General features: G+C 37.6%; 3 protein-coding genes across 3 annotated transcripts; all 3 read right to left on the bottom strand.

Annotated features, from left to right (window-relative positions):
- Window positions 1-1,763: 1,763 nt before the first annotated feature.
- LOC142619736 (cytochrome b5) lies at window positions 1,764-4,729 on the bottom strand. The gene is made up of 3 exons (XM_075792989.1): window positions 4,355-4,729; window positions 2,403-2,469; window positions 1,764-2,312 (listed from the first exon to the last, which is right to left on the bottom strand). The coding sequence occupies exons 1-3, from the start codon at window positions 4,442-4,444 to the stop codon at window positions 2,056-2,058; spliced, it is 414 nt and encodes a 137-aa protein (XP_075649104.1). The 5' UTR covers window positions 4,445-4,729; the 3' UTR covers window positions 1,764-2,055.
- Window positions 4,730-15,161: 10,432 nt separating this feature from the next.
- On the bottom strand, window positions 15,162-19,554 carry LOC142620843 (uncharacterized). Its single transcript, XM_075794143.1, has 5 exons — window positions 19,153-19,554; window positions 18,562-18,846; window positions 18,282-18,377; window positions 15,411-15,700; window positions 15,162-15,306 (listed from the first exon to the last, which is right to left on the bottom strand). The coding sequence occupies exons 1-5, from the start codon at window positions 19,552-19,554 to the stop codon at window positions 15,162-15,164; spliced, it is 1,218 nt and encodes a 405-aa protein (XP_075650258.1).
- Window positions 19,555-20,091: 537 nt separating this feature from the next.
- LOC142620842 (uncharacterized) lies at window positions 20,092-20,865 on the bottom strand. Its single transcript, XM_075794142.1, has one exon. It carries the CDS (start codon window positions 20,863-20,865, stop codon window positions 20,092-20,094), a length of 774 nt encoding a protein of 257 aa, XP_075650257.1.
- Between the last annotated feature and the right edge of the window lie 2,631 nt (window positions 20,866-23,496).

Genomic DNA, 23,496 nt, shown 5'->3' with positions numbered 1-23,496 from the left:
TGATACGGATGGATCTAAAAAGTCATGGGAAATGTAGGAATAAAAAAAACGTTTCAATTTTCTGCATAAGACTAACTTTAATGTAGAATTGCAAGAGTCAAATTCAATGAATTTGACAAATATTGTTTGTCTCCACATCAATTCAATTCAATATATATATAAAAAATCAAAGTAATGGCAAATGCATTTATTTTAATGTATTAATAAAATTCAAAGAATTTGTATACATTTATAACTTTACAAGCTTTGAATTGATGTGGATGGATTTAAAAAGTCATGAGAAATGTAGGAATAAAATTCAAAGAATTTGTATACATTTATAACTTTACAAGCTTTGAATTGATATGGATGGATCTAAAAAGTCAAGGAAAATGTAGGAATCAAAAAAACTTTTCTATTTCCTACATAAGACTAACTTCAATGTAGAATTGCAAGAATCAAATTCAATGAATTTGACAAATATTGTTTCTCTCCACATCAATTCAATTCAATATATATATATAAAAGCAAAGTAATGGCAAATGCATTTATTTCAATGTATTAATAAAATTCAAAGAATTTGTATACATTTATAACTTTACAAGCTTTGAATTGATGCGGATGGATTTAAAAAGTCATGAGAAATGTAGGAATAAAATTCAAAGAATTTGTATACATTTATAACTTTACAAGCTTTGAATTGATATGGATGGATCTAAAAAGTCAAGGAAAATGTAGGAATAAAAAAAAATTTTCTATTTTCTGCATAAGACTAACTTCAATGCAACATTACAAGAGTCGAATTCAATGAATTTGGCAAATATTATTTTTCTCTACATTTGTCCAATATAAATCCCCATTTCCATTGGATTTAAAATTAAACTTCCATAATATTACGTTTGTTTTAAATATTTTGTTTAGATTTTATGTAAGGATCTATTTTTGGCTACTTTTAGTTCAATTAAAATTTGGAGGTTAAATTGTGATATTATTGCATCACTATGGCATTATTTTTTCTATATGTTTACCATGAAATTCTAGAAGTTTTTATAACTAATTGATATATAAAACATAAATAATACAAGAAAGACAGACAGGAACCAATAGGTTTGTAGGGTGACAATTTCATTATGATCTGGTGACATTTCTTGGATGCATGAATTTGAGGAATTTTTCCCCCAATGTATTTAGTTTTAGTAGAAAACCTCATAGATTAAGTGTGACTAACAATAATAGTATTCAAGAAATCAATGGGTCATAAATAATTCTTACAAAATTGATCAAAATGCACCGTGCATCGTGCGGGATATCGGCTAGTTCTTAATAATGCAACGCCATGAATCAAAGAATGTAACTCTAACCCTTTATGAAAGTAACATCATCTATGCATATATCCTTCATGCAATGAGAGAGATTTTTTGAAGAATAATGTTATGTCCATTTCATTTTCACAACAAATCTTAGGTGACAAATTATTACCAATTCTAACTTTTGCCCATCACTAAAATTATTTTTTTGCTCATCAATGTAGATCATTAGTCAATGAAAAATAATATAGCATTGAGCCCTGAGAAGTAATAAAAACCCCAATATTCTAATTCCAAGAGAACAAAATCGGTCATGAAGTGTGCGTCATTAGTCAAATCTCCTTTTGGGACCAAAGTTATTCAAAAAAATAATAATTAATCAATTTCCTCTTTCAAACCAAGGTTTGAATCCCCCTTTCCCCACCTGTTATAGTTGAGTTATTAAAAAAAAAAAAAAAAGGATTGGCTACAGCAATCTGGTCTTCAGAACCTTTTCTCATCGGATCAAGTTTGCAATATTATCAAACAATAAGATCATGGTACTTTTACCAATGGCACATCAAGGACAGCAGAATACATCTGAGATTTCAGGGGGAAAATTACACTGGCATAGAGGAAAACAAGTACATAATCATCGCCAGAAAGAAGTGAAATATCCTACCATCCCTGATTTTAAAAGTCCCAAACATAAAGATAAAACAAGGGTCATCCATCACTTATATGACTTATTGCAAAGGTCTTTCTAATTTCTTTCTTGTAATTTCAATAATTATGCAGATGCAGATTTTGTATAGAAGCGAATGCCAACGGCCACACCCAAGATTAGAAGGGGAATTAGAAACTGGAGAACCTTGATAATGAACTCTGGTGTCTTGTCCTGATTGTAGTGAGGCTGCTTGGGAGGAGTGTACTTCATTTTGGTGGGGATGGATGCTGAATCAATGTCTCCTACATAGAATTCGTCCATCATTGCTCTTGCACTGCTACTGTGGCCCACGTCCTCAAAATCATCAGTTGCATCCTTTCCTGCAAACCATACATCACATATGCGGTATCGGCAGATATTTCCAGATCCATGATTAAACGAATGTCAAAACACTGCAACATTTATCTTACCTGTTGCTGACAACAAGACCTCATCACCACCAGGATGGTCCTCCAAAAATTTTGTCACATCAAATACCTGTTCCAGGCCTCCAGCACATTAGGATAAAGTATTCAAGGATATTGCAATTTGCAAAACCACAAAGTAACACCTCAAATCATAGAAACTCAAGCATGATGAGGACCACTAATGTTAGATTCGAATCACCTTCCAAAAAATGTAGATCGACTTTTAAAGCTCAAGTCTTGAGGTACTCTAAATAGTTCAAATGCAGTTTTCTTAGGCACAAAGCACAGGATTCTCTCACATAAATGATTAAAAAAGTATAAATTTGGGGAGTAGTCGAGGACGTGGAAGTCCCAAACACAGATTTTAGATTTCCTAATGCAGAATGAACACCACATAGACTAACTTAGTTTAATTTCTTTCTCTACATTCTTCTATTAAGAAGTATAACGTTTTTTATTTTTTTTTTTTTTTTTTATCTAAATATCACAACTATACCACATTACCACCAATTTTGTATTCTTTTTCCAATCAGTAAAGGCCTTTTTCTCCCACACTTCTGAAATAAAACCATACACCTCTACAGTTCTACTAGATAACACTTCCCCCCCCTATTACTTCTTCTAGCAAAAGGTTAGTCAGTAGAACAAATTTGACCTCAAGAAATACCAAATAATTGAACTGTCCAATCCATTAACCTTTATTACACAACAATGCAAGAAGTGGAGTTAACCAAAACTATTACGCTTTTCCTCTATCAAGACTAAGGGCTTGTTTGGTAGAGTGGTTCAAACCCACTCTACCAAATTTTAAACAACCTTACACATATTTCTACACATTTTTTCACCCATACGTATTTCAAAAAACTACAAACAACTCAACTCAAACCCCTCTACCAAACGGGCCCTAAACAACTGTTCATGTTCACTTACTTAAGAAATATACACACAAATACTCACGGCAAACAAGAGGGGCTGGGAGAGAAGACCACCTCCTTAAAAATATGGGGTAATACTGATCAGAACCTCTTTAAAAGCACCATATAAGTTCTCAGAGGTCTTCTAGCAAGTTTTCCTCTTATGCATACGAAGAGTCCTTATAGGAAAGGTATTTAATTACAGAAAGCAATACCTCCATAGCTTATAAATAATAATGGCTAAATTTTTTATTAAAACATCAATTAAGTATATGAACAATCAAAGGAGAAGAATTGATCAGTCCATTAAGCCACCAAAAAAGTGGAGAGACTGGATAATTTCTACCCAAGTAATCGCCAAAGAGTTTCATAAATCTACACGGTTCTATTTTCCTACAATCAGATTATAAAAAAAGCATGGAAGTGAAACCTTAGTCTCTCCATATGTGTGTTTAACAATCAGATTATAAATATGAAAAATGTTTAGTGTTTCACCAACGGAGTTAAAAAAAAAAATGATTGATAAGATATATAAAAAGGTTGGGCCTTTGGTACAGTATCAGTGTCTTCCACCAAAAGGACAACACAGTGAGTTCAAGTAAGATTGGCTATAGCTGTCAGATTGAATAATGACTACCAATCACCTCTCCCTCTCCCTGACCCCGCAAGCAAAAGTGAAAAGCATCTTAAGCATCCTCTCTTCTTTCCATACCAATCTCGCAGCCTCAATCAACATTCAATACTACTAATCATTATCAATCAAAAAATCAATCCCCTCTACAAGATATAGTAAACCCATTTGACGTTTTCATCATTTTGATCTCTTTATGTCAATCTTAGGGGATTCACAACCATACAAGGCAGAAGTAGTGCTAATCATTATTAAAAATAAACAATAAAAAAAAAAGAAAAAAAATTGTTATTGGCAATATTAGCTCCAAATCCAGATGCAAAATCTGCCGAGATCCAAATCCATGAAAGAAAAAGAAGAGAACCCAATACACCCATGAATATGACATACACACATACACACATACATACCCTGCCTTCAATGACAAGCCAGCAGTCCTTTGGGTTGTTGTGCTCAGAGACCTGAGCAAGAGTGTAAACCTTGCGCTCTCCTCCGCTCATTTTTTTTCTTTTCTGTTCTTTGGAGAGCAAGAGCAAGTGTATTGTATTGTATATCAGGTGTGCGTGCGGCGTGGATTTCAAAGGAAATGAGAGAGAGAGAGAGAGAGAGAGAGGGGTTGGTTTTGATATTGGTGTCGGTGTATGTGTAGAAGTCAAATATCAAATGGCAGATTTGGTAGGGAATTTGGGTTGGTAGTACAAGGACCTCTTGACTTCTTACCGCTTACCCCTTACCAACCACCGAGCTACTAGCTAGGCAAAGCTAGCACTCTTTTTTTCTTTTTCAATTTTGGTGCTGTGATTTATCATACTTTATATTATAGTTTATATTTTTTTTTTTTCATTTACAATAAATCATTTTAGAATTGTGATAGAAATTGTGGTATAAAAATATTTTTTTTATAGATTTTTTTATGTGCAGAATTTTTTTTAAAAATATAATTTTTTTTATTAGTTAATTGCATACTTAATGACAATTTTTTTTAACGAAATTGGATAAAATGCTTAAATTAAATAACTTTGAAATTTAGATACTCAATTGAATGAAAGAAAAATGAGAGGACTTAGATGGTGTATGTAACATTTCAGCTAAATAGTCTATGTTCTTTCAGCTAAATGAAAGAAAATTTTTTGGTTACATTTGGCACATTGTCTCCTACCGATCACCAACTACCAAATAGTCTTTTTTTTTTTTTTTAATACATAGTACTTTTTTGCCAAAATATTCATTTCATTTCATAATTAAGTCCAAATTTGGATTCTTAAAAAAATGTCCAAATTTGATTTTTGTCTCCTAAATCTAAACATCCAAAAATTTATTCTTATTTCCTTCATCTAATAATAGGAATTGTATGTGTAATAGACTATGTAAAAATGACATGTTAGAAAACATAAATGGCCTAAAATAAATTTAACAACAAATAAATGAAGAAAAAAATTGCTACATTTACGATATCATATAAAAAGAAAAGATTCAAAATTTCAAATGAAGACCTTGGAAAAATTCAAAAGGAGGCTCTCTTCCAAAATAAATATATTAAGAACATTCACATTAGTGGTACTAAAAAATTTAACTTTTAGCACTTTAAAAACTTACTTTTATCTATTTTAAGTTTCAACACTATTTAACAATATACCCTCCCTCTCCTTTCTTATTTGTTAGATATATTCATTTATTTATTATTTTCACTCACTATCTATTCATTTATATATATTAATTTCACCATTCTCTCTCTCTCTCTCTCTCTCTCTCTCTCTCTCTCTCTCTCTCTCTCTCTCTGAAGTAAGAAAAACTAGCAAACCACCTCTTTTCAACCTAGCAAACCCACACCCACCACCAGCCACCACCACCGATAAAAAAAAACAAAAAAAAAAAACAAGAAGATAATATGTGTGATAGCAACTAGCCCCCACTCATAACCCTCAGACACCACCCCTAAAACCTATGTCAACATCGCAACCCACAACCCACTGCCACAATCGCAACCTAATTTCAACCAATATCTTGATTTTAACCCAAAATATGATCTTAACCCACAATTCAACCTCAACCCAGACCCACCCTAACAACCCATGGACAAACGAACCCACCCCAATGACCATTACCGCTACCACCACTAGCAACAAAACAACCCACCACCAAGAACATAGAATGTTGATCTCAACAAACTCAAGGGTGAGAGTGAAGAGAGAGGCTCTAGGTTCAGCTACAAGAGAAAAGTAGAGATGCATTGGGTGAGTTTGGTTTCAATCAAGAGAAATTAGAGGGAGGCACTAGGGCGAGAGAAAAAAGAGAGAAGAGAGAGGACTAAAGAGATAAAATATATTTTAATGAAAAAGAGAGAGACACTGAATTTTTTTATGAGAGATACTTCGTCCACAATATTTTCACAACAAATTATAGGTGGTTAGTTATTATAAATTTAAATTTGAACCTAACACTAAGATTATCTTTTTTGCCCCAACAATAACAACCTGTAACAACCTGCCACTTAAAATTTGTTGTAAAAATGTTGTGGACATATTTTTTTTTTATTACTTTGTAGCTACAGTAATTTGCTTTAGATGACAATTTACTATAACTAGTTGGTAAAAAATTAAAAGCTTAGCACCACTAATGTAGCATTTTTTTTAGCACCACCCATTTTAAGAGAAAATAAAACTAACAAAGAGAATTGGTAGAGGTTTTTCTTCCTCTTTTACTCTTTTTTTTTTTTTTTTTGAGAAACCCTTTTACTCTTTTTTTTTAATTGTTTATCTTCGCCGGTATTAATTTTTTCAATGTTAAACTCATAAGTTCCATCACACATTTTGGCGTGAAGCCGTGAAGTCCAATATACATTCGTAATTGTGTTGTTCAAGTAATGGAATATTAAACTAACTCTTTTTTTTTAGTTTTATATATAACATAAATTAATTGAATTTAAATTTTATTCCATAGTTCAACTCTATAGTAGAATCTTAATAAATTATACTTTATTTAAATAGTATAATATATAGTTTTATATATAAACAAAATCATATAATACTTGAAAAGTAATGCTATATTTACAATATTTTCATAACAAACTCTAGATGTCAGATTATTATTAGTGGATAAAAAAAAGTGATGTTAGTGGTGACTCATATTAGAACTAATAATAACTTTTTAGAGAATGAACTAATAATAACTTGTTGCCTAAAGTTTGTTGTGAAATTTTTGTGAAAATGTTGTGAACATAGCATTACTAATATTGAAATTTTTTTTTTAGGAAACATACTAGAATATAGTTCCATATTCAAATGGAACCATAATAAATGTTCATTAATAATTATTAAATTTCATTTAAATAAAAAACTAAAAGAGAAAAAATTATTATGAATTGAGTCAAAGGTTGAAGTCATTGCACATAACTATAAGAATACATTGCTTTTTTTAATAGGGAGATAGACAGAGAGAGGGCGTGAGGGGAAAAGGGTTCAAACCACGTACATAGAGTATCACAAAAGATACTTTCTATAAAAATACTAGAGTATACGTTTTATATCCAAGGAAATTAAAATATCCCAAGACATGAAAAATTCTTAGGTAGTCCCGGAGTATAGTAAAATAGTGCTCCCTCCTCTCACATTCATGGTGGACTTCACTATGAATTTAATGAGCAGGCCCCACCATGAATGTGAGAGGAGGAAGCACCATTCTCCGTGCTCCGGAAATACCTAAGAATTACTCCCAAGACATACATATATCTTTAATTTCCTTAACTAGGAGAGAGTATGATTTCTTCATTTTCAGTTTGACAGTTTGCAAATGATAGAGTTTGGAAATGATAGATTTGAGCACTTTATCATTGATGAGGTTGTGACATTCTTTGTTATCTAGTGATGGTGAAGTGATAGGCTTCCAGTTGTCATCAATCTTAGAGAGGGCTTTTACGCTAGTAAAGATAAGTCATACAACACATTAAGATTTTTTTCTTGTGGCCATGTCTTCTAGAAAATCCTCAGCTTTTCTGATTTGATCTGCAATTGGCATGTAGTTCAAGATATTTGAGTAACAAACAACCTTTTATAATCCATTACCATTGATTTTTTTGAAGGTTGATTCTTTTATTTCTTTTACTTTATTGACAAGTTAGTTAATAATTTGTCTTATCAACATAATAGTTACATCGGGGAAGGGGGATTCAACTCTAAACGTTTTTCCAATAGAAGCTAGTTTAGCTATAAAAATCTTGGCAGTTGACTAATATTTTTTAAGTTTGAATATTGAATTATCTCACTCACTAACTCTTATTTATGAAAAGAAAAAAATGGTATTATTGTTTAGTTTTTTTGACTGTGAGAGTTTTTTTTTTTAAATTAATAGGAACAAATTTAGCAATAAACTTGGTTGTAACATAAAGTTACAACTTCTCTCAATATTTTTTTATAGGATGTGATTGACAAATTCATAATTTGGTCATATTTTCTTCTTATATTCTCTATGCTTGCAAAATTTTCAAAAGATCAAAAATCATTAACTATATCATCAATCAAATGTTTAAATTTCAAGTTTTTGTATTTTAAAATTATGCATAAAAAAATAAGTTCATGGATCGAATTGTAAATAGCATCTTGTTGGCATGAAATTTGACATGCGTATTAAGAAAATAAATAATATGAAATTCAATGGCTAGATCTTCAAAATATAGAGTCATGTAAAAATTTTTTAGTGAAAATAATAAACTTAAATGATAACTAAGTTTATAACCAAACTTTTTCATTTTTGATATATATATATATATATATATATATTACGTGAGTAGAGATTTTTTTTTTAGAGAAACGTGAGAGGAGATATGTTAGTTAGTTTAGAGATTGTAGTCATTTTCTTAAATTTGTGATACTTCACCCAACCCTTTTAATAATAATAATAATAATAATAATAATAATAATAATAATAAGTGGCGGATCCTCAGTAATATGTTAAGAATCTATTACCAAATTGTTGTATAAATATTAAGAGCCCGTTTGTTACCATTTTTTAAACAACAGTTTTCAGTACTTAAATAACAGAAAATGCTATATTCACAACATTTTTACAATATTTTCACAATAAATTATAAATAACAAGTTATTACTGGTTCTTATTGTTGGGGTAAAAAAGTAATTTTAGTGTTGGGTTCAAATTTGAACTAATAACAACTAGCCACCTATGATTTATTGTGAAAATATTGCAAAAGTATTATGGATGTAGCAAATCTCTTAAACAACATTACAATTATGTTCACATATTTTTTCACCTATATGTAATTCCAAAAGATACAAACATTACTAGAAATTTCTTACCAAATTGGCCCAAGATTTCAACTATTGCGACTTATTGAGCAATCTCATCTTTAAAGTTGTAATAAATATGTTTCTTCTAGGAATTAAATCATTGCGACTTATTGCGTCTTCCTACTTCCTATTAGTTGTTATTTCGTAAGCAAGCACCATTCTATTTGGATGAGCCCAAACATAGCTCGTGCTTCCATTATCAAAAGGTTCGGAACAATGCCAGTTTACCTATCTTTCTATTTTCTGATATGATTACTTATACAGTATTATTACTTTTTATGCAAACAATATAATATATAAATAGACCCACACCAAAAGATTGTTTGTTGTTGGGCCATCGAATTCAACCACCACAATTTCTCTCCACCTTTAAATTGGATTCATGCTGCGTTGAATATTGACAAAAGAAGATTGATAAGGTTAGGTGAATCATTAAAAAATTGGCTTGAGACTGGGTCCATGGCTTATTGGGTATTCCCAAAGTATCATAAATGTGTATTTTTTTTCTCACATAATTGTGTGTCTCACTAATTAAATTTATGGTAAGACCCACAATTCTTGTGAGAGAGAGGAGTGCGCATTTATGATACTCTCGGAGTATTCAATAATTTTTTCGGCTGCATTTATACTTTTCAAAGACCAAGATTTCGCATTATAAACTTTTTTTTTTTTTTTAGGGAGTTTCAACCTATGACCTCTGCTCCTGATGATGGCTCTTTATCATCAAACGAAGACACCAATCAGTTTTTGGTGTAGGCAGGGATTGAATCTCAAATCTCTTATATCACTATCAGAAACTTTACCAATTAAGCTAACTGGAACCCACAAAATAAAGAAAGATTTCGCATTATAAACATTGTATTATACTCTACCGTTATATATGCGTGGTATAAGGCAAAACTTTTCATATGGCTACCAATTTTCTCTTAAAAAAAAATTGATGGGAAATTTATTTTAGTTTAGTAAGAGCTTCTACCTTAATTGATTTGGCTCATTCTACCGTTTTAAACAAAAATTTATGGAGTTCAAATTATCCTCCCTTTCAAATTTATAATAGAAAAAATGATGATTTGAACTTATATTTTACGCATTGAACATCTTAAAAATATCAGGTAACTATGTGTTCAATTTGTTGACTATTTTTCTTCTCAAAAACAATTTGTTGACTATTCTATTTATATTTTTTGATGATGCCGAAAAATCACCAATAAGCTGCACGCTCTCACAAACTGAAACAATACCTACAAAACGAAAAGAGAAGATCTCACAGAGACCATCGGTGTGGTGTTGGCCAAAAACCTTCCAAAGGTCAAGTTAGAATTTTTCGCAACTCTAGAATGGTAGAGTTGAGTGAAGTATGCGTACCTTGATTTAAGAGGGTTTTGGGGTATTTATAGTGGTGTAGGGTTAACATCCATGCCTTGGCCATGAAGTCCTTTCCTTCTAGGATTGAAACTCTTCCCTTTTGCATACCTTCTAGAGTTCTTTTTCTTATAAGAGTACTTTGATTAGGGTTAAATGTATGACGCAAGAACTCTCCTTATACATGTTTGCATGGGGATCAAGCAAAGCCACATCGGACTTAATCGTAAAACGCAAATTCCATTTAGGGATCCTTGGAGTCAAACCTAGAAGGATGACTGCTGTGTCGTATCCGTCCGTCCACTGTGGATCCGTGCTCCTTAGTTTCATCAACTATAAACCTGTCATCCTTGTACCGCCACATCAGCCACATAGATCCGTCACGTTCATTTTTATTCCCCTTCAGTTGCCCCTTCATTCCATGAAGCCGTCAACTATTCTCTACGGGCTCATGGAATGACGATTAGTTTTGACCCTTGATTGGCGTGTTTTGATTGACAGGTTGGAACAGAGTCATAAATGCACTAGGGACACGTGGCGGTACTCTATTGGTGGCTTGTTGGAATCGATGCGTCACTTCATCTTCCGCGCCGTTCCCTTTATATATACTGTCCATTCCTTTCATTTTTACGTTTTGGAAAAATTTCGGCTGATCAGAGCACACCCGTCCACTTTGTGTGATCCGTCGCCTCAAGAAGTTGCGATTAATCGTCCCTTCAGCTCGTTCGTCGCTTTTTCGTACCGTCCAATTGTGAGTACCTTCTTTGCTTGTTAATTTCTGTTCTTTATTTCGCATGTTGGTCCGTCGTTAGTATAGATCTAGAATCTTAGGTTTCCTTTACCCGTCATCTGTAGGTGTTAGATGTCTAGTGAGGCATCAAGTGGTTAGTCTTTTGTCCACGAGGGAGCGGGCTACAAAGAGGTGTTCCTGTCAGGTCAAGCAGACCAGGACACCTCTAGTGAGGAGAGGGAACCGTCAGCCAGCTCTCCTTCCAATGTGGAAGATGAAGGGTAGGATAAGGACGGGTTAGAGTGTGACTCGAACGATGACTTAGACGGTATAGATCCACCGATCCAGTCTGTCATAGGCCCTGACGGTTTCGGGGAATTTGTCATGCTTCCTTTGTGGACGGTGAACGATTTCATCTCTGGCATTAAGAAACCACACTTCAATACACTTAGGCAGAAGTATTAGATACCTGATAACATCCCCATCCGCCTACCTTTTAAGTCTGAGAAGTGCTTTTACAAGGGTCTTGAAGACGTTGGTGTGTATGAGCAGATGCTCAAAGCGGGCCTGTGATTCCTATTAAGTGCTTTGCATCGTCGTTTCCTTCAATACCTAGGTTTGGCCGTCAGCCAAATCTCACCAAATGCCTAGAGGGTTTTTCTTAGTGTTAAAGTCTTGTCTGGTGTGATGTCTAACGGGGCGAGACGGTTAACAGTGGAAAAGTTCTTTCATTGTTACCATCCATCTGAGATTACCAAGTTGAAGGGCATGTATAGCTTTGTGCTGAAGAGTTCGGTGCTTAGGCTAGTGTCCGAGACCCCAGATTCCAATCGTAACTGGAAGGGTCGATATTTCTTCCTTTAGGGGGACAATTGGATGTGTCGTCCTGACGACCATGAATACATGTCAGTAGATAAGACCTGGGGATAATGCCTCCATCCGGTATGGGCCCGTCCTACTTACAAGTTTTTATTGAGTATTGAAGTTATTCTAACCGTTCACTTTTACAGCTAGGGACCGTCCACCTGTTACAACAGAACAATTTGGTTTCTTAGAGAGAATCTTCCAGACTACCAAGTTGTCGGAGAGAACGTGGGTTAAGTTGGTCACGTTGGATACTCTGCACTAGTACTGCGATGGTCCTGAGCCCTCCAACGCTACTCGTCAATACGATAACCAAATCCGCCGTCGTAAGTTATTTACGTGCCATCTATTTTTATTTTTTATTACCTTAATTTGTACCTCTAGTTATTACCCGTCACCTTTCTTGTAGAAATGGATGCTGCCAGGAGAAGGGCACTCATCAAACAGTAAGTCGTCGTTAAGAAGAAATAAGAGGGTAACGCTCCTCCCCAGACGGGTTTGTTCCATCCATCCACAAAGAGGCAACCATCAGAGAAGGTTGACTGTCACTCAAAAAGGCAGAAGGTGGTGACGGGGTTGGCCGCCGTTCAAGGATCCGGGGGGTCGAAGTTGCCCCCCAAGTTAGCTTTAGGCAAGGGTAAGGGTTTAATGACCAATCCTGACCCCGTCAAGGAGAAACCTCCCGTCTTGGTCCGAGAAGATCCACAGTACACTCTTACTCAGGTGACCTCCATTATCACAGAGGAGGATTACGAGGATCTGGGTAATCATGAGATGGAAACAATGGGGGAGACGGCTTTGTATAGCCTTACTCAGGTTAGTACCTGTCGTTTACTTGCTCTGTCATATTATTAATACTTCACTTGCTCATTGTTTTTTGGTGTAGACAGTCTTAATGGCTAAAGAGTTAATGGACCGTTGCCTTGCTCAAGAAAAGACGCTGGAACGCGTCCGTGCAAAGTCAAAGGTGACGGTGGAGGAACTTGACGAGCTCAAACTTTGGAAGCTTCGTCACAAAGAGAAGCTAAAACTGTCCGAGCAAGCTCACGAGAATTTGGAAAAAGAGGTAGAGTTACTGAGGGAGATGGTAAAAGCTAACGAAGACAATATCCGTCAAGCAAAGGTTGATGCTGTCAAGGAATATCGAGATTCTGACGCCCTCCTGGCCGAACTGGGTTCCTTCTTTGGCGACAGGTTCGATGATTGTCTTCGTCAGGTGAAGGCCTCATATCCTGATTTGAACCTTGCACATATCTCCATTGATCCGGAAGGTCAGACTCCAGCTCGTCCCGTTGATATTGAAGGTACTGACGAGCTCTTTGGTGGAGAACAAAGTGATGGTGAGGCCCAAAAGGTTAACGAGAAGGTATCCGTCGTTGATGATGTTCGTCAACCTTCACCCAAAGGCCCTGATGACCAGGAGGATACCATCGTAGTCCAAGAGTAATATGTAACTTGTTTATTTATGTTCAAAACGTATGGGAAAAAAATTTATCGGACACATTTCAATCCATTGTCTTATGTTGGTTTAAACTTTGCACTTTTGATCAGATTTTTTTTGAAGCATTTCTTTTGTAAGCTTTTGTGATATTTATTTGTGCTATTCATAGTTTATTATGTTGGACAAGACATGCTTGCCAAAACTGACCTGTTCTGTGTGGGGATGAATGATAAATTTTATCCTTCATTGGACAACTCGTCTATTTGAATAAATTTCATCATTTGTAGGAGGACCCGTCCACTTTGTGGACTTATATAAATTTCATATTTCATTGGACAGCCCGTCCACTTCGTGGACCTAAATAAATTTCATTCTTTATAGGATGATCCGTCCACTTTGAGGACAAATAAATTTCATCATTTATAGGATGATCCGATGATCCGTCCTCTTTATAGACTTAATAAACTTCATCCGTTATAGGATGATCCGTCCATTTTGTGAACTTAAATAAATTTCATCCTTATAGGATGATCCGTCCATTTGTTGGACTCAAGTAAACTTCATCCGTTATAGGATGATCCGTCCATTTTGTGGACTTAAATGAATTTCATCCATTATAGGATGATCCGTCCAATTTGTGGACTTAAATGAATTTCATCCTTTATAGGATGATCCGTCTACTTTGTGGTCTTTATAGATTCATCCTTCATTGGACGATCCGTCCACTGTGTGGACTTAATAAATTCATCCTTTATGGGACGATCCGTCCATTATATGGACTTTGTAGATTCATCCTTCATTGGATGATCTGTCCACTGTGTGGATTTAATAAATTCATCCTTTATGGGACGATCCGTCCATTATATGGATTTTGTAGATTTTCATCCTACTTGGGATGATCCACCCCGTATGTGGACTTTGTAAATTTTCATTCTTCTTGGGATGGTTCGTCCAGTATGTGGACTTAATAGATTTCGTTCTACTTGGGATGATCCGTCCACTATATGGACTTACTAAAACTTGAGCAAAATATATTCCATATGCTCTGAATAAACTCCCCTTATTATAATGGATAGGTAAAATATTGTTCATAAAAAATAAGAAAATCGCCTTTTAGGCTCTAAAAGTACTTGTACGAAATAAAAACTATAACTATGTGTTGGAAAAGATAAATTGGAAATGAGGAGGGTGATGCTGCTGTCATCTTCGTTCTTCGTCTACTGGTAGTACTTCTTTAGATACTCCGTGTTCCATGGATGACTCAACTTTTTCCCCTCTAGTGTCTTTAGGTAGTATGTTCCCTTCCTATGCCATGAAACGATCCTATATGGTCCTTCCTAGTTAGGTCCTAGCTTCCCCTAGGAGGCATCTTTTGTAGCGTCGAGTACTTTTCTTAAGACAAGATCTTCAATCTGGAAGTCTCTGTGCTTGACCTTAGAGTTGTAATGCTTCACCATCAGGTCTTGGTATTGCGCTAGCCTCTGCTCCGTTGTCGCCCTGACTTCGTCCACAAGATCGAGTTACAAACGCATAGCTTCATCATTCTTGCTCTCGTCGTAGTTCCCAACTCGGAAGCTTGTTAGCCCCACTTCTGCCGGTATGACGGCCTCACTACCATATGCCAATCGAAACGATGTTCCCCCTGTCGGTGTTCTTGTTGTTGTCCTGTACGCCCATAAAACACTTGGTAATTCATCCGGCCATATGCCCTTTGCCCCCTCGAGCCGGGTCTTGGTAGTCTTGAATAAGGACCGGTTCGTGATTTCAACCTGTCCATTGGCCTGCGGGTGGGCGGGTGACGAGTAGTGGTTTTGATTCCTAGCTGGGAACAAAAATCTCTGAATGCGTCGTTGTCGAATTGATTTCCGTTGTCTGAAACTAGCACCCTCGGAATACCATACCTGCAAATAATATTCCTCCACACAAAACTTCGGATTTTCTTCTCCATGATAGTGGCCAAAGCCTTCGCTTCCACCCATTTAGTGAAGTAGTCAATGCCAACTACTAAGAACTTCAACTGCCTTACCGCTGTTGGGAACGGGCCCATGATGTCTAATCCCTATTGTGCGAATGGCCATAGGGCCATCATAAGGGTAAGCTCTTCCATTGGTTACCTTATAAAATTTCCAAATCGTTGGCATTTGTCGCTGGCTCTGACATATGTGTCGGCATCCTTTTGCATTGTTGGCCAGTAGTATCTTGCACGGAGTAGCTTGTGCACCAAAGACCTAGATCTAGAATGGTTGCCGCAAACTCCTTCATGGACCTCCCTCATGATGTAGTCTGCCTCTTCGTGGTCGAGGCATCTCAGGTAAGGTCGGGAGAATCCTCTTTTGTATAGGACGTCTTTAATCAAAACGAACTAGGCAGTTTTAACCTTCAACTTTCTTGCGGCCTCTTTGTCGTTTGGCAGTTTGCCTTCTTTTAGATATGCGGCTATTGGAGTCATCCAACAGTGCTTACTACTTACCTCATGTACGCTAGTACCATCTATCAAAGATGAGAGTTGAACGAAGGACAATACCTGGTCGGGGCCATTGTGTTGGGGTTTATGCCCTAAAACCCAATTTATTGGCATGTATTTAATAATTAAATTGTTTAATTATATGAGACTATCTATAAATGAACTAAGACATTATCATAGTCCATGAGATGCATTGTATGTGATTTATGTAAAAAGTCACAAAAGATATAAATCACAAGTTCTTTGTAAACTCAGAAGTTTAGTTCGTAGTTAGTGATGAAATTGGGCGTTTCATCTGCGAAGACTATAACATATCAACTAAGATGATTTGTCTTGATCATGGAAGTGGAGACTTCTAGTTGGTATGTTGATATGTTTTAAGAGTTAAGACATATTGAACTGGACCGCTGTGAGATTTATTATTCTCCTAACGACTGTCAAATGAATAATAAATCTCACGACTTCTATTTACATCAACTCTAAATCCTGAAAGAATAATGGACCTGATCATGAGATGTAGGTTGCTTTGATATATCAGGAGTGAGATCTATTAGTTACGGTCAAAACCTCAGTATGTTGGGCATCCGCATTTAGTGTTGATGGAACATATATTCTCAAGATGGAATTCATAGTCTCTTAATGGAGATACAAAATATTCTCTTGAGATAAGTTTAATGGATTTAGTTATTCAGAGTGTTGGGCCCAACCACTTTAGTAAAGAGTTACTAAAGTATATATTTATGAAATTGGATTTCATAAATATATGACGAATAACATAAATGATTAAACCGGGTACTTAAGGATTAAGATGTAGTAATCTTCAAAGTGGCAGTCTATATTCATGACTTTGGATTACTACGAATATTTTGATGAAGGGGTTGCATACATAATAAAGTCTTGGGATATAATTTATTAATAAGGCCTAGAGTGCAATTATATTTATATAGTGGTATTAAATATAATTAATGGTAACTTTGGGCTTGTCAAGAGTTGACGGAAAAGCCCAAGGCCCATTGGAGCTAGTGTCTTATTGGTCCCTTTTGGTCCCACTTCAAGCCACACACTAAAGCCCAATTGGAAAGGCCTAATAGGCCAGCCCAATTAGATAATCAGTTAGTTATAAAGGGAGAAACATACAGAATTTTTACAAGAAGAGATTAGAAAAGAAATAAGAAACGGTGTGTGAGAGAGTGTGAGACACACTTTCATTCTCTCTTTGAAAACTGATTGAGAGACCACACATCTTGGGCATAAAGTGGAATTGGAGTGAAGATTAAAAGTGTTCCCAAGTGCTTCTAATATTTGTTTTGAAATTCTCCACACCAAGGTACGCTATCTTGTTCTTAAATTCTGAAATTTACATAGTGCATGTTATCAATCATGAATGAAATAGATCCTTATTCGTTGCTTTCGCTGTGGGTTTTGCATGAGATGCAAAACCAGAATTTTTCCTTCACATTGTCCTATACGCCCATAAAACACTTGGTAATTTATCCGGCCATATGCCCTTTACCCCCTCGAGCTGGGTCTTGATAATCTTGAGCAAGAGCCGGTTCGTGATTTCAACCTATCCATTGGTCTGCGGGTGGGCGGGTGACGAGTAGTGGTTCTTGATCCTTAACTGGGAACAAAAATCTCTGAATGCATCGTTGTCGAATTGCTTTCCATTGTCTGAAACTAGCACCCTTGGAATACCATACCTGCAAATAATATTCCTCCATACAAAACTTCGGATATTCTTTTTCATGATAGTGGCCAAAGTCTCTGCTTCCACCCATTTAGTGAAGTAGTCAGTGCCAACTACTAAGAACTTCAACTGCCTTACTGTTGTTAGGAACGGGCCCATGATGTCTAATCCCCATTGTGTGAATGGCCATGGGGCCGTCATAAGGTTAAGCTCTTCCATTGGTTGCCTTATAAAATTGCCAAATCGTTGGCACTTGTCGTTGGCTCTGACATATGTGTCGGCATCCTTTTGCATTGTTGGTCAGTAGTATCCTGCACAGAGTAGCTTGTGCACCAAAGACCTAGATCCAGAATGGTTGTCGCAAACTCCTTCATGGACCTCCTTCATGACGTAGTCTGCCTCTTCGTGGTTGAGGCATCTCAGGTAAGGTTGGGAGAATCCTCTTTTGTATAGGACGTCTTTAATCAAAACGAACCGGGCAGCTTTAACCTTCAACTTTCTTGCGGCCTCTTTGTCATCTGGCAGTTTGCCTTCTTTTAGATATGCGGCTATTGGAGTCATCCAACAGTGCTCACTACTTACCTCCTGTACGCCAGTACCATCTATCAGAGATGAGAGTTGAATGAAGGACAATACTTGGTTGGGGATGATTATGGGTTTTGCAGAAGCTGCTTTTACTAATCGATCGGCATCTTGGTTCTCTTCCCTTGGGATTTAAACCAACTTGATTTGGAGGTTACTCGTTCGACCCTTCACTTCCTTAAGATACCTCTTCATCCTTGCACTCGTAGATTCTATTAACCTGACTGGTCACGACTTGAGAATCGGAGTATACAACCACACTCTTAGCTCCTGCAGCTAGTGTAAGGTCCAGTCCTGCTATTAAGGCTTCGTATTTCGCTTTGTTGTTGGTTATAGAGAAGTCCAGACGGACCACACACTCGATCTTGTCTCCTTCTAGCGTGTGGAGTACTACGCCGACTCCACCTGCATGTTTGTTTGAGGATCCGTCTGTGTAAATGCTCCACATGGGAGCTTCTTTTGCCCCCTGGTCCTTCATGGAGGTGAACTCAACGATGAAGTTAGCTATTACCTATCCCTTCAAAGCAGTTCATGGTTGGTATCGAACGTCGAACTCACTAAGCTCGACCGCCCATAATGCCATTCGTCCCGCAGCTTCGGGGCTATTCATCGCTCTTTGTAAAGGCTTATCTGTCATGACATTTATGGTGTGTGCTTGAAAATATGGTTTGAGTTTGCGTGCGGTGGTTACCAACGTAAAAGCTAACTTCTCCATCTGAGAATATCTCTCTTCTGCTCCTCTGAGTGCTCAGCTTATAAAGTACACGGGCCTTTGCACCTTATCTTCTTCTCTAATGAGAGCCGCACTGACTGCCGCTGGGGAGACAGCTAGGTATAGAAACAATTCTTCCCCCGGTTTGGATGGGCTGAGTAATGGCAGAGATGAGAGATACGCCTTTAAATCTTCAAACGCCTTTTGGCATTTGTTTGTCCACTCAAACGATTTCCTCAACGTTCGAAAGAAAGGGAGACATTTGTCTGTCGCCCTTAATACAAACCTATTCAGGGCTGCTATCTTGCCATTCAAGCTTTGTACCTTCTTCATCGTTCTTGGTGGAGCCAACTCCATGATTACCTTCACCTTCTCGAGGTTGACCTCAATACCTCTTTGGAAAACCATAAATCCCAAGAATTTTCCTACGATTACTCCAAACACGCATTTGCTTGGATTAAGTTTCATGTTGTAAGATCGAAGAGTGTCGAAAGTCTCCTGAAGGTCGCTCAAGTGATCGGACTCTTAGATGCTTTTCACCAGCATATTGTCCACGTAAACTTGAACATTTCTTCCAATCTAGTGCGCGAACATCCTATTCATTAGCCTCTGATACGTGGCTCCTGCATTCTTGAGTCCAAAAGGCATTACTTTATAGCAAAAAAGCCCCTGACTTGTAACAAACGAGGTCTTCTCTTGATTTGCTTCATCCAACTTGATTTGGTTATAGCCAGAGAACACATCCATGAAGCTTAAAAGTCCATGTCTGGCAGTTGAGTCTACCAGAGAATCAATACGCGAGAGTGGGTAACTATCTTTATGGCAGGCCTTATTCAGGTCCGTGAAGTTGACACACATTCTCCACTTTCCATTTGCTTTCTTGACTATTACCGCGTTCGCCAACCAATCTGGATAGTGTACTTCACGTATGAAATCTACTTCTTGTAGCTTCTGTACTTCCTCGCCTATGGCTTGGTCTCGCTCAGGGGCGAACACTCGCTTTTTCTATCGGATGGGGGGGAATGAAGGTGACACATTCAACCTGTGGACTATGATTGATAGGTCAATTCCTGGCATGTCTTCGTGACTCCAGGCAAACATGTCCTTATTTTCTTTTAAGAACGTCGCGAGCGCTTGCTGTATCGACGGGCTGGCTAAAGTTCCGATCCTTGTGGTCCGTTCAGGTCTAGAGTCGTCGAGGGGTACTTCTTCTAATTCTTCCACTGGTTCTGCTACCGTTCGCTGCTTCTCGATATTCATTGTTGGCAGGTGGTCGTCTATCTCCATCATGGCCACGTAGCATTCTCGCGCGGCTACCTGATTTCCACGCAGCTCACCAACTCCATATTCGGTAGGGAACTTGACCATCAAATGGTAGGTCGAGGTTACAGCCTTCCACGCATTGAGAGTAGGTCGTCCGAGGATAGCGTTGTAGGCAGATGAGCAGGTGACCACAATAAAAACCACATCCTTAGTGATCCACTGGGGGTAATCTCCTACCGTCACAGATATCGTGATGACGCCTAGAGGGTAGACCCTTGTCCCTCCGAAGCCAACGAGTGGTGCATTTGTTGGAACCAATCGTTTTCTACTAATCCCCATTTGCTGGAACGCGGGGTAATAGAGGATATTAGCCGAGCTCCCGTTGTCAACCAAAACTCGATGCATATTGTAGTCTCTAGCCCGTATGCTGACGACAAGTGCGTCGTTATGGGGGTGGTGAAGGAGTCGTGCATCCTCTTCTAAAAACCCAATGCTAGGGTTATCAATTCGTGCCATTTTTTGTGAAGAGCCCATCAACTAGACGCTTTAAACCATCCGTAAATACGTTTTACGGGCCTTTTTAGATGACCCTGCAGATGTGGTGCCCCCTACAATCATCCTTATGTCTCCTATTAGTGGTCTGGGACGTTCGTTCTCCCGTCGAGGGGCTTGTTCTTGGGGTTGATCAGTTCTTTCTTTACTAACGAACCTTTGCAGCCTTCCTTGCCTAATAAGAGCTTCTATTTGTTACTTTAAGTCATAGTAGTTCGCTGTATTGTGGCCATGATCACGGTGAAAACAGTAGTACTTGTCCCTTGGCCTCTTGTTAAGATCTCCCTTCAGTTTTTCGAGAAACGTCAGGGCTCCTTCATCCTTGATCTGCATCAATACTTGGTCGATTGGGGTAAGAGGGGTGAAGTTCGTGAATCTTCCCATGGGTGGTTTAGATCGTCGATCCTCTAGTCGCTCTTCAGTTCTAGCCATCTCTCGTCCCCTATCCGATCGCACGTCTTCCTGCCTTTCCCTTTTTCTAGGTTTTTCTTCTCGAGCCAGCAGTGTATCTTCCGCGTTCATGTACTTCCGACATTGTCTTCAGGTCATTCTTATATAGGGAGAACAGGAACTTACCCTTCTGTAGCCCGTTTGTAAACACTGCTACGAGTATCTTGTCATCCGCTTCATTGATTGAGAGGGTTTCTTTGTTAAAGCGAGTGATGTACGATCTCAGCGTCTCGTCCTCCCTTTGCTTAATGCTCATCAGACACGCGGTGGACTTCTTGTATCAGTGACCCCCGATAAAGTGTGACACGAATTGGGCGCCTAACTCCTTGAAAGTGCTAATGAAGTTGGGCGTCAGTCTACTATACCATATCCTCACAGGTCCTTTTAGCGTAGTGGGGAAGGCCCTGCACATGATCTCATCCGGCACACCTTGAAGGTGCATTATGGTCTTGAAAGATTCTAGATGGTTTAAGGGGTCCTTGGACCCGTCATAACTTTCCACCTGAGGCATGTAGAACTTTGGGGGAAGGAGGCATGAACTAACAGGTATTGTGAAAGGCGAATCGGTTCACTGGACCAAGTCATCGAGGTCGCTAGATACTCGACCTTTGAGGGCATTCATCATCACATCTATTCGTTCCCTCATCATCTGCATTTCAGCGACTATGTGTGGAGGGAGAATGTCCGAGAAAGATGGCCGATTGGTGTCCTGCCTCTTCGGTTTGCTTGAAGAGTGGCTACCCTTAAGTCCTTCCTGATTCCTCCTCTCGGCGCTTGTCCCTTCCTGGTCTTCCTCCTGTGTGCCAAGGTGTGCATTCTTTTGCCACAATTGCCCCTCTAAATCATGATTCTACTTTGTTAGGCGTTCGACCGCTGCTGCGAGTGTTTGGACTTGCCTCTACAAGGACATAGTGTGCGGTTTATCGCCTTGATTGTTGGTTGTTGCCATTGAACGAGTGAGTACCATGTTACTTTTTGTCTTTCGGGATAAAGCAATAGCCGATTACTCGATAATTTCCCAAAGACAGCGCCAACTGATAATGCCGAAAAATCACCAATAAGCTACACGCTCTCACAAATCGAAACAATACCTACAAAACGAAAAGAGAAGACCTCACAGAGAGCACCGATGTGGTGCTAGCTAAAAACCCTCTGAAGGTCAAGTTAGAATTTTTCGCAACTCTAGAATGCCAGAGTTGAGTGAATTATGTGAACCTTGTTTTGAGAGAGTTTTTGGGTATTTGTAGTGGTGTAGGGTTAACATCCATGCCTTGGCCATGAAGTCCTTTCCTTCTAAGATTGATACTCTTCCCTTTTGCATACCTTCTAGAGTTCTTTTCCTTATAGGAGTCCTTTGATTAGGGTTAAACGTGTGACGCAAAAACTCTCCTTATACACGTTTGCGTAGGGATCAAGCAAAGCCACATTGGACTTAATCGTAAAACGCAAATTCTATTTAGGGATCCTTGGAGTCAAACCTGGAAGGATGACTGCTGTGTTGTATCCGTCCGTTTACTGTGGATCCATGCTTCTTAGTTTCGTCAACTATAAGCCTGTCATACTTTTATCGTCGCATCAGCCACATAGATCCGTCACATTCATTTTTATTCCCCTTTAATTTTAACTATATATTTTTCCAAAGTGAAATGACTAGTATAACCTTGATAATTTACCCACCATAGGGGCCCATGGAACCAAAAACTCGATGGCATAGTTGTACGTATCGTACGATACGTATCGTATCGTGTATAAAAAGTTTCGTATCATTTCGGCGTATCATAAGTGCTTATGAATCATACGATATAGTGTGCGTATCGTACGAATTGTATTGTAAAATCGTATGTATCATACGATACATAGACAAATGCTTTAAAATAAGATTTTTTGTACAAATTTGTACTTTTATTTGAATCTAAAAAGTTGTTAGACTTATTTTTAACATAAAATTATTAGGTTACTTAATTTGACCTAATAAAATAACATATTCATAAGTTTTTTTCCTCTCTCTTTCTCTTATAAAATTTGGACTACACAGTACACACTTACACTTCACTTTAATATTTGCAAATTTATTTTCTATACTATGGATAAGGTATTAATTGACAATATAATTTGTGGGGTACAGGAATTCTAGTAAGGTAATTA

Source organism: Castanea sativa, chromosome 12 (genome assembly GCF_040712315.1).
Source record: "Castanea sativa cultivar Marrone di Chiusa Pesio chromosome 12, ASM4071231v1".
Lineage (NCBI taxonomy): Eukaryota > Viridiplantae > Streptophyta > Magnoliopsida > Fagales > Fagaceae > Castanea > Castanea sativa.
Note: the sequence above shows the minus strand (reverse complement) of the source record. Positions and strands in the feature narration are given on the sequence as shown.

Bases quoted from the DNA above. Each gene is read 5' to 3' on its own strand.
- LOC142619736 (XM_075792989.1), bottom strand. From the start codon at position 4,444: ATGAGCGGAGGAGAGCGCAAGGTTTACACTCTTGCTCAGGTCTCTGAG. The intron at 2,470-4,354 runs GTATGTATGTGT...GGCCTGGAACAG, and splicing joins GGCTTGTCATTGAAGGCAGG to GTATTTGATGTGACAAAATT. The intron at 2,313-2,402 runs GTAAGATAAATG...TATGGTTTGCAG, and splicing joins GGTCTTGTTGTCAGCAACAG to GAAAGGATGCAACTGATGAT.
- LOC142620843 (XM_075794143.1), bottom strand. From the start codon at position 19,554: ATGAAACTTAATCCAAGCAAATGCGTGTTTGGAGTAATCGTAGGAAAA. The intron at 18,847-19,152 runs GTGCAAAGGCCC...ACCTCCATGAAG, and splicing joins TCATTAGAGAAGAAGATAAG to GACCAGGGGGCAAAAGAAGC. The intron at 15,701-18,281 runs GTTAAAGCTGCC...TTCGCACAATAG, and splicing joins AGGCCGCAAGAAAGTTGAAG to GGATTAGACATCATGGGCCC.
- LOC142620842 (XM_075794142.1), bottom strand. From the start codon at position 20,865: ATGGCACGAATTGATAACCCTAGCATTGGGTTTTTAGAAGAGGATGCA.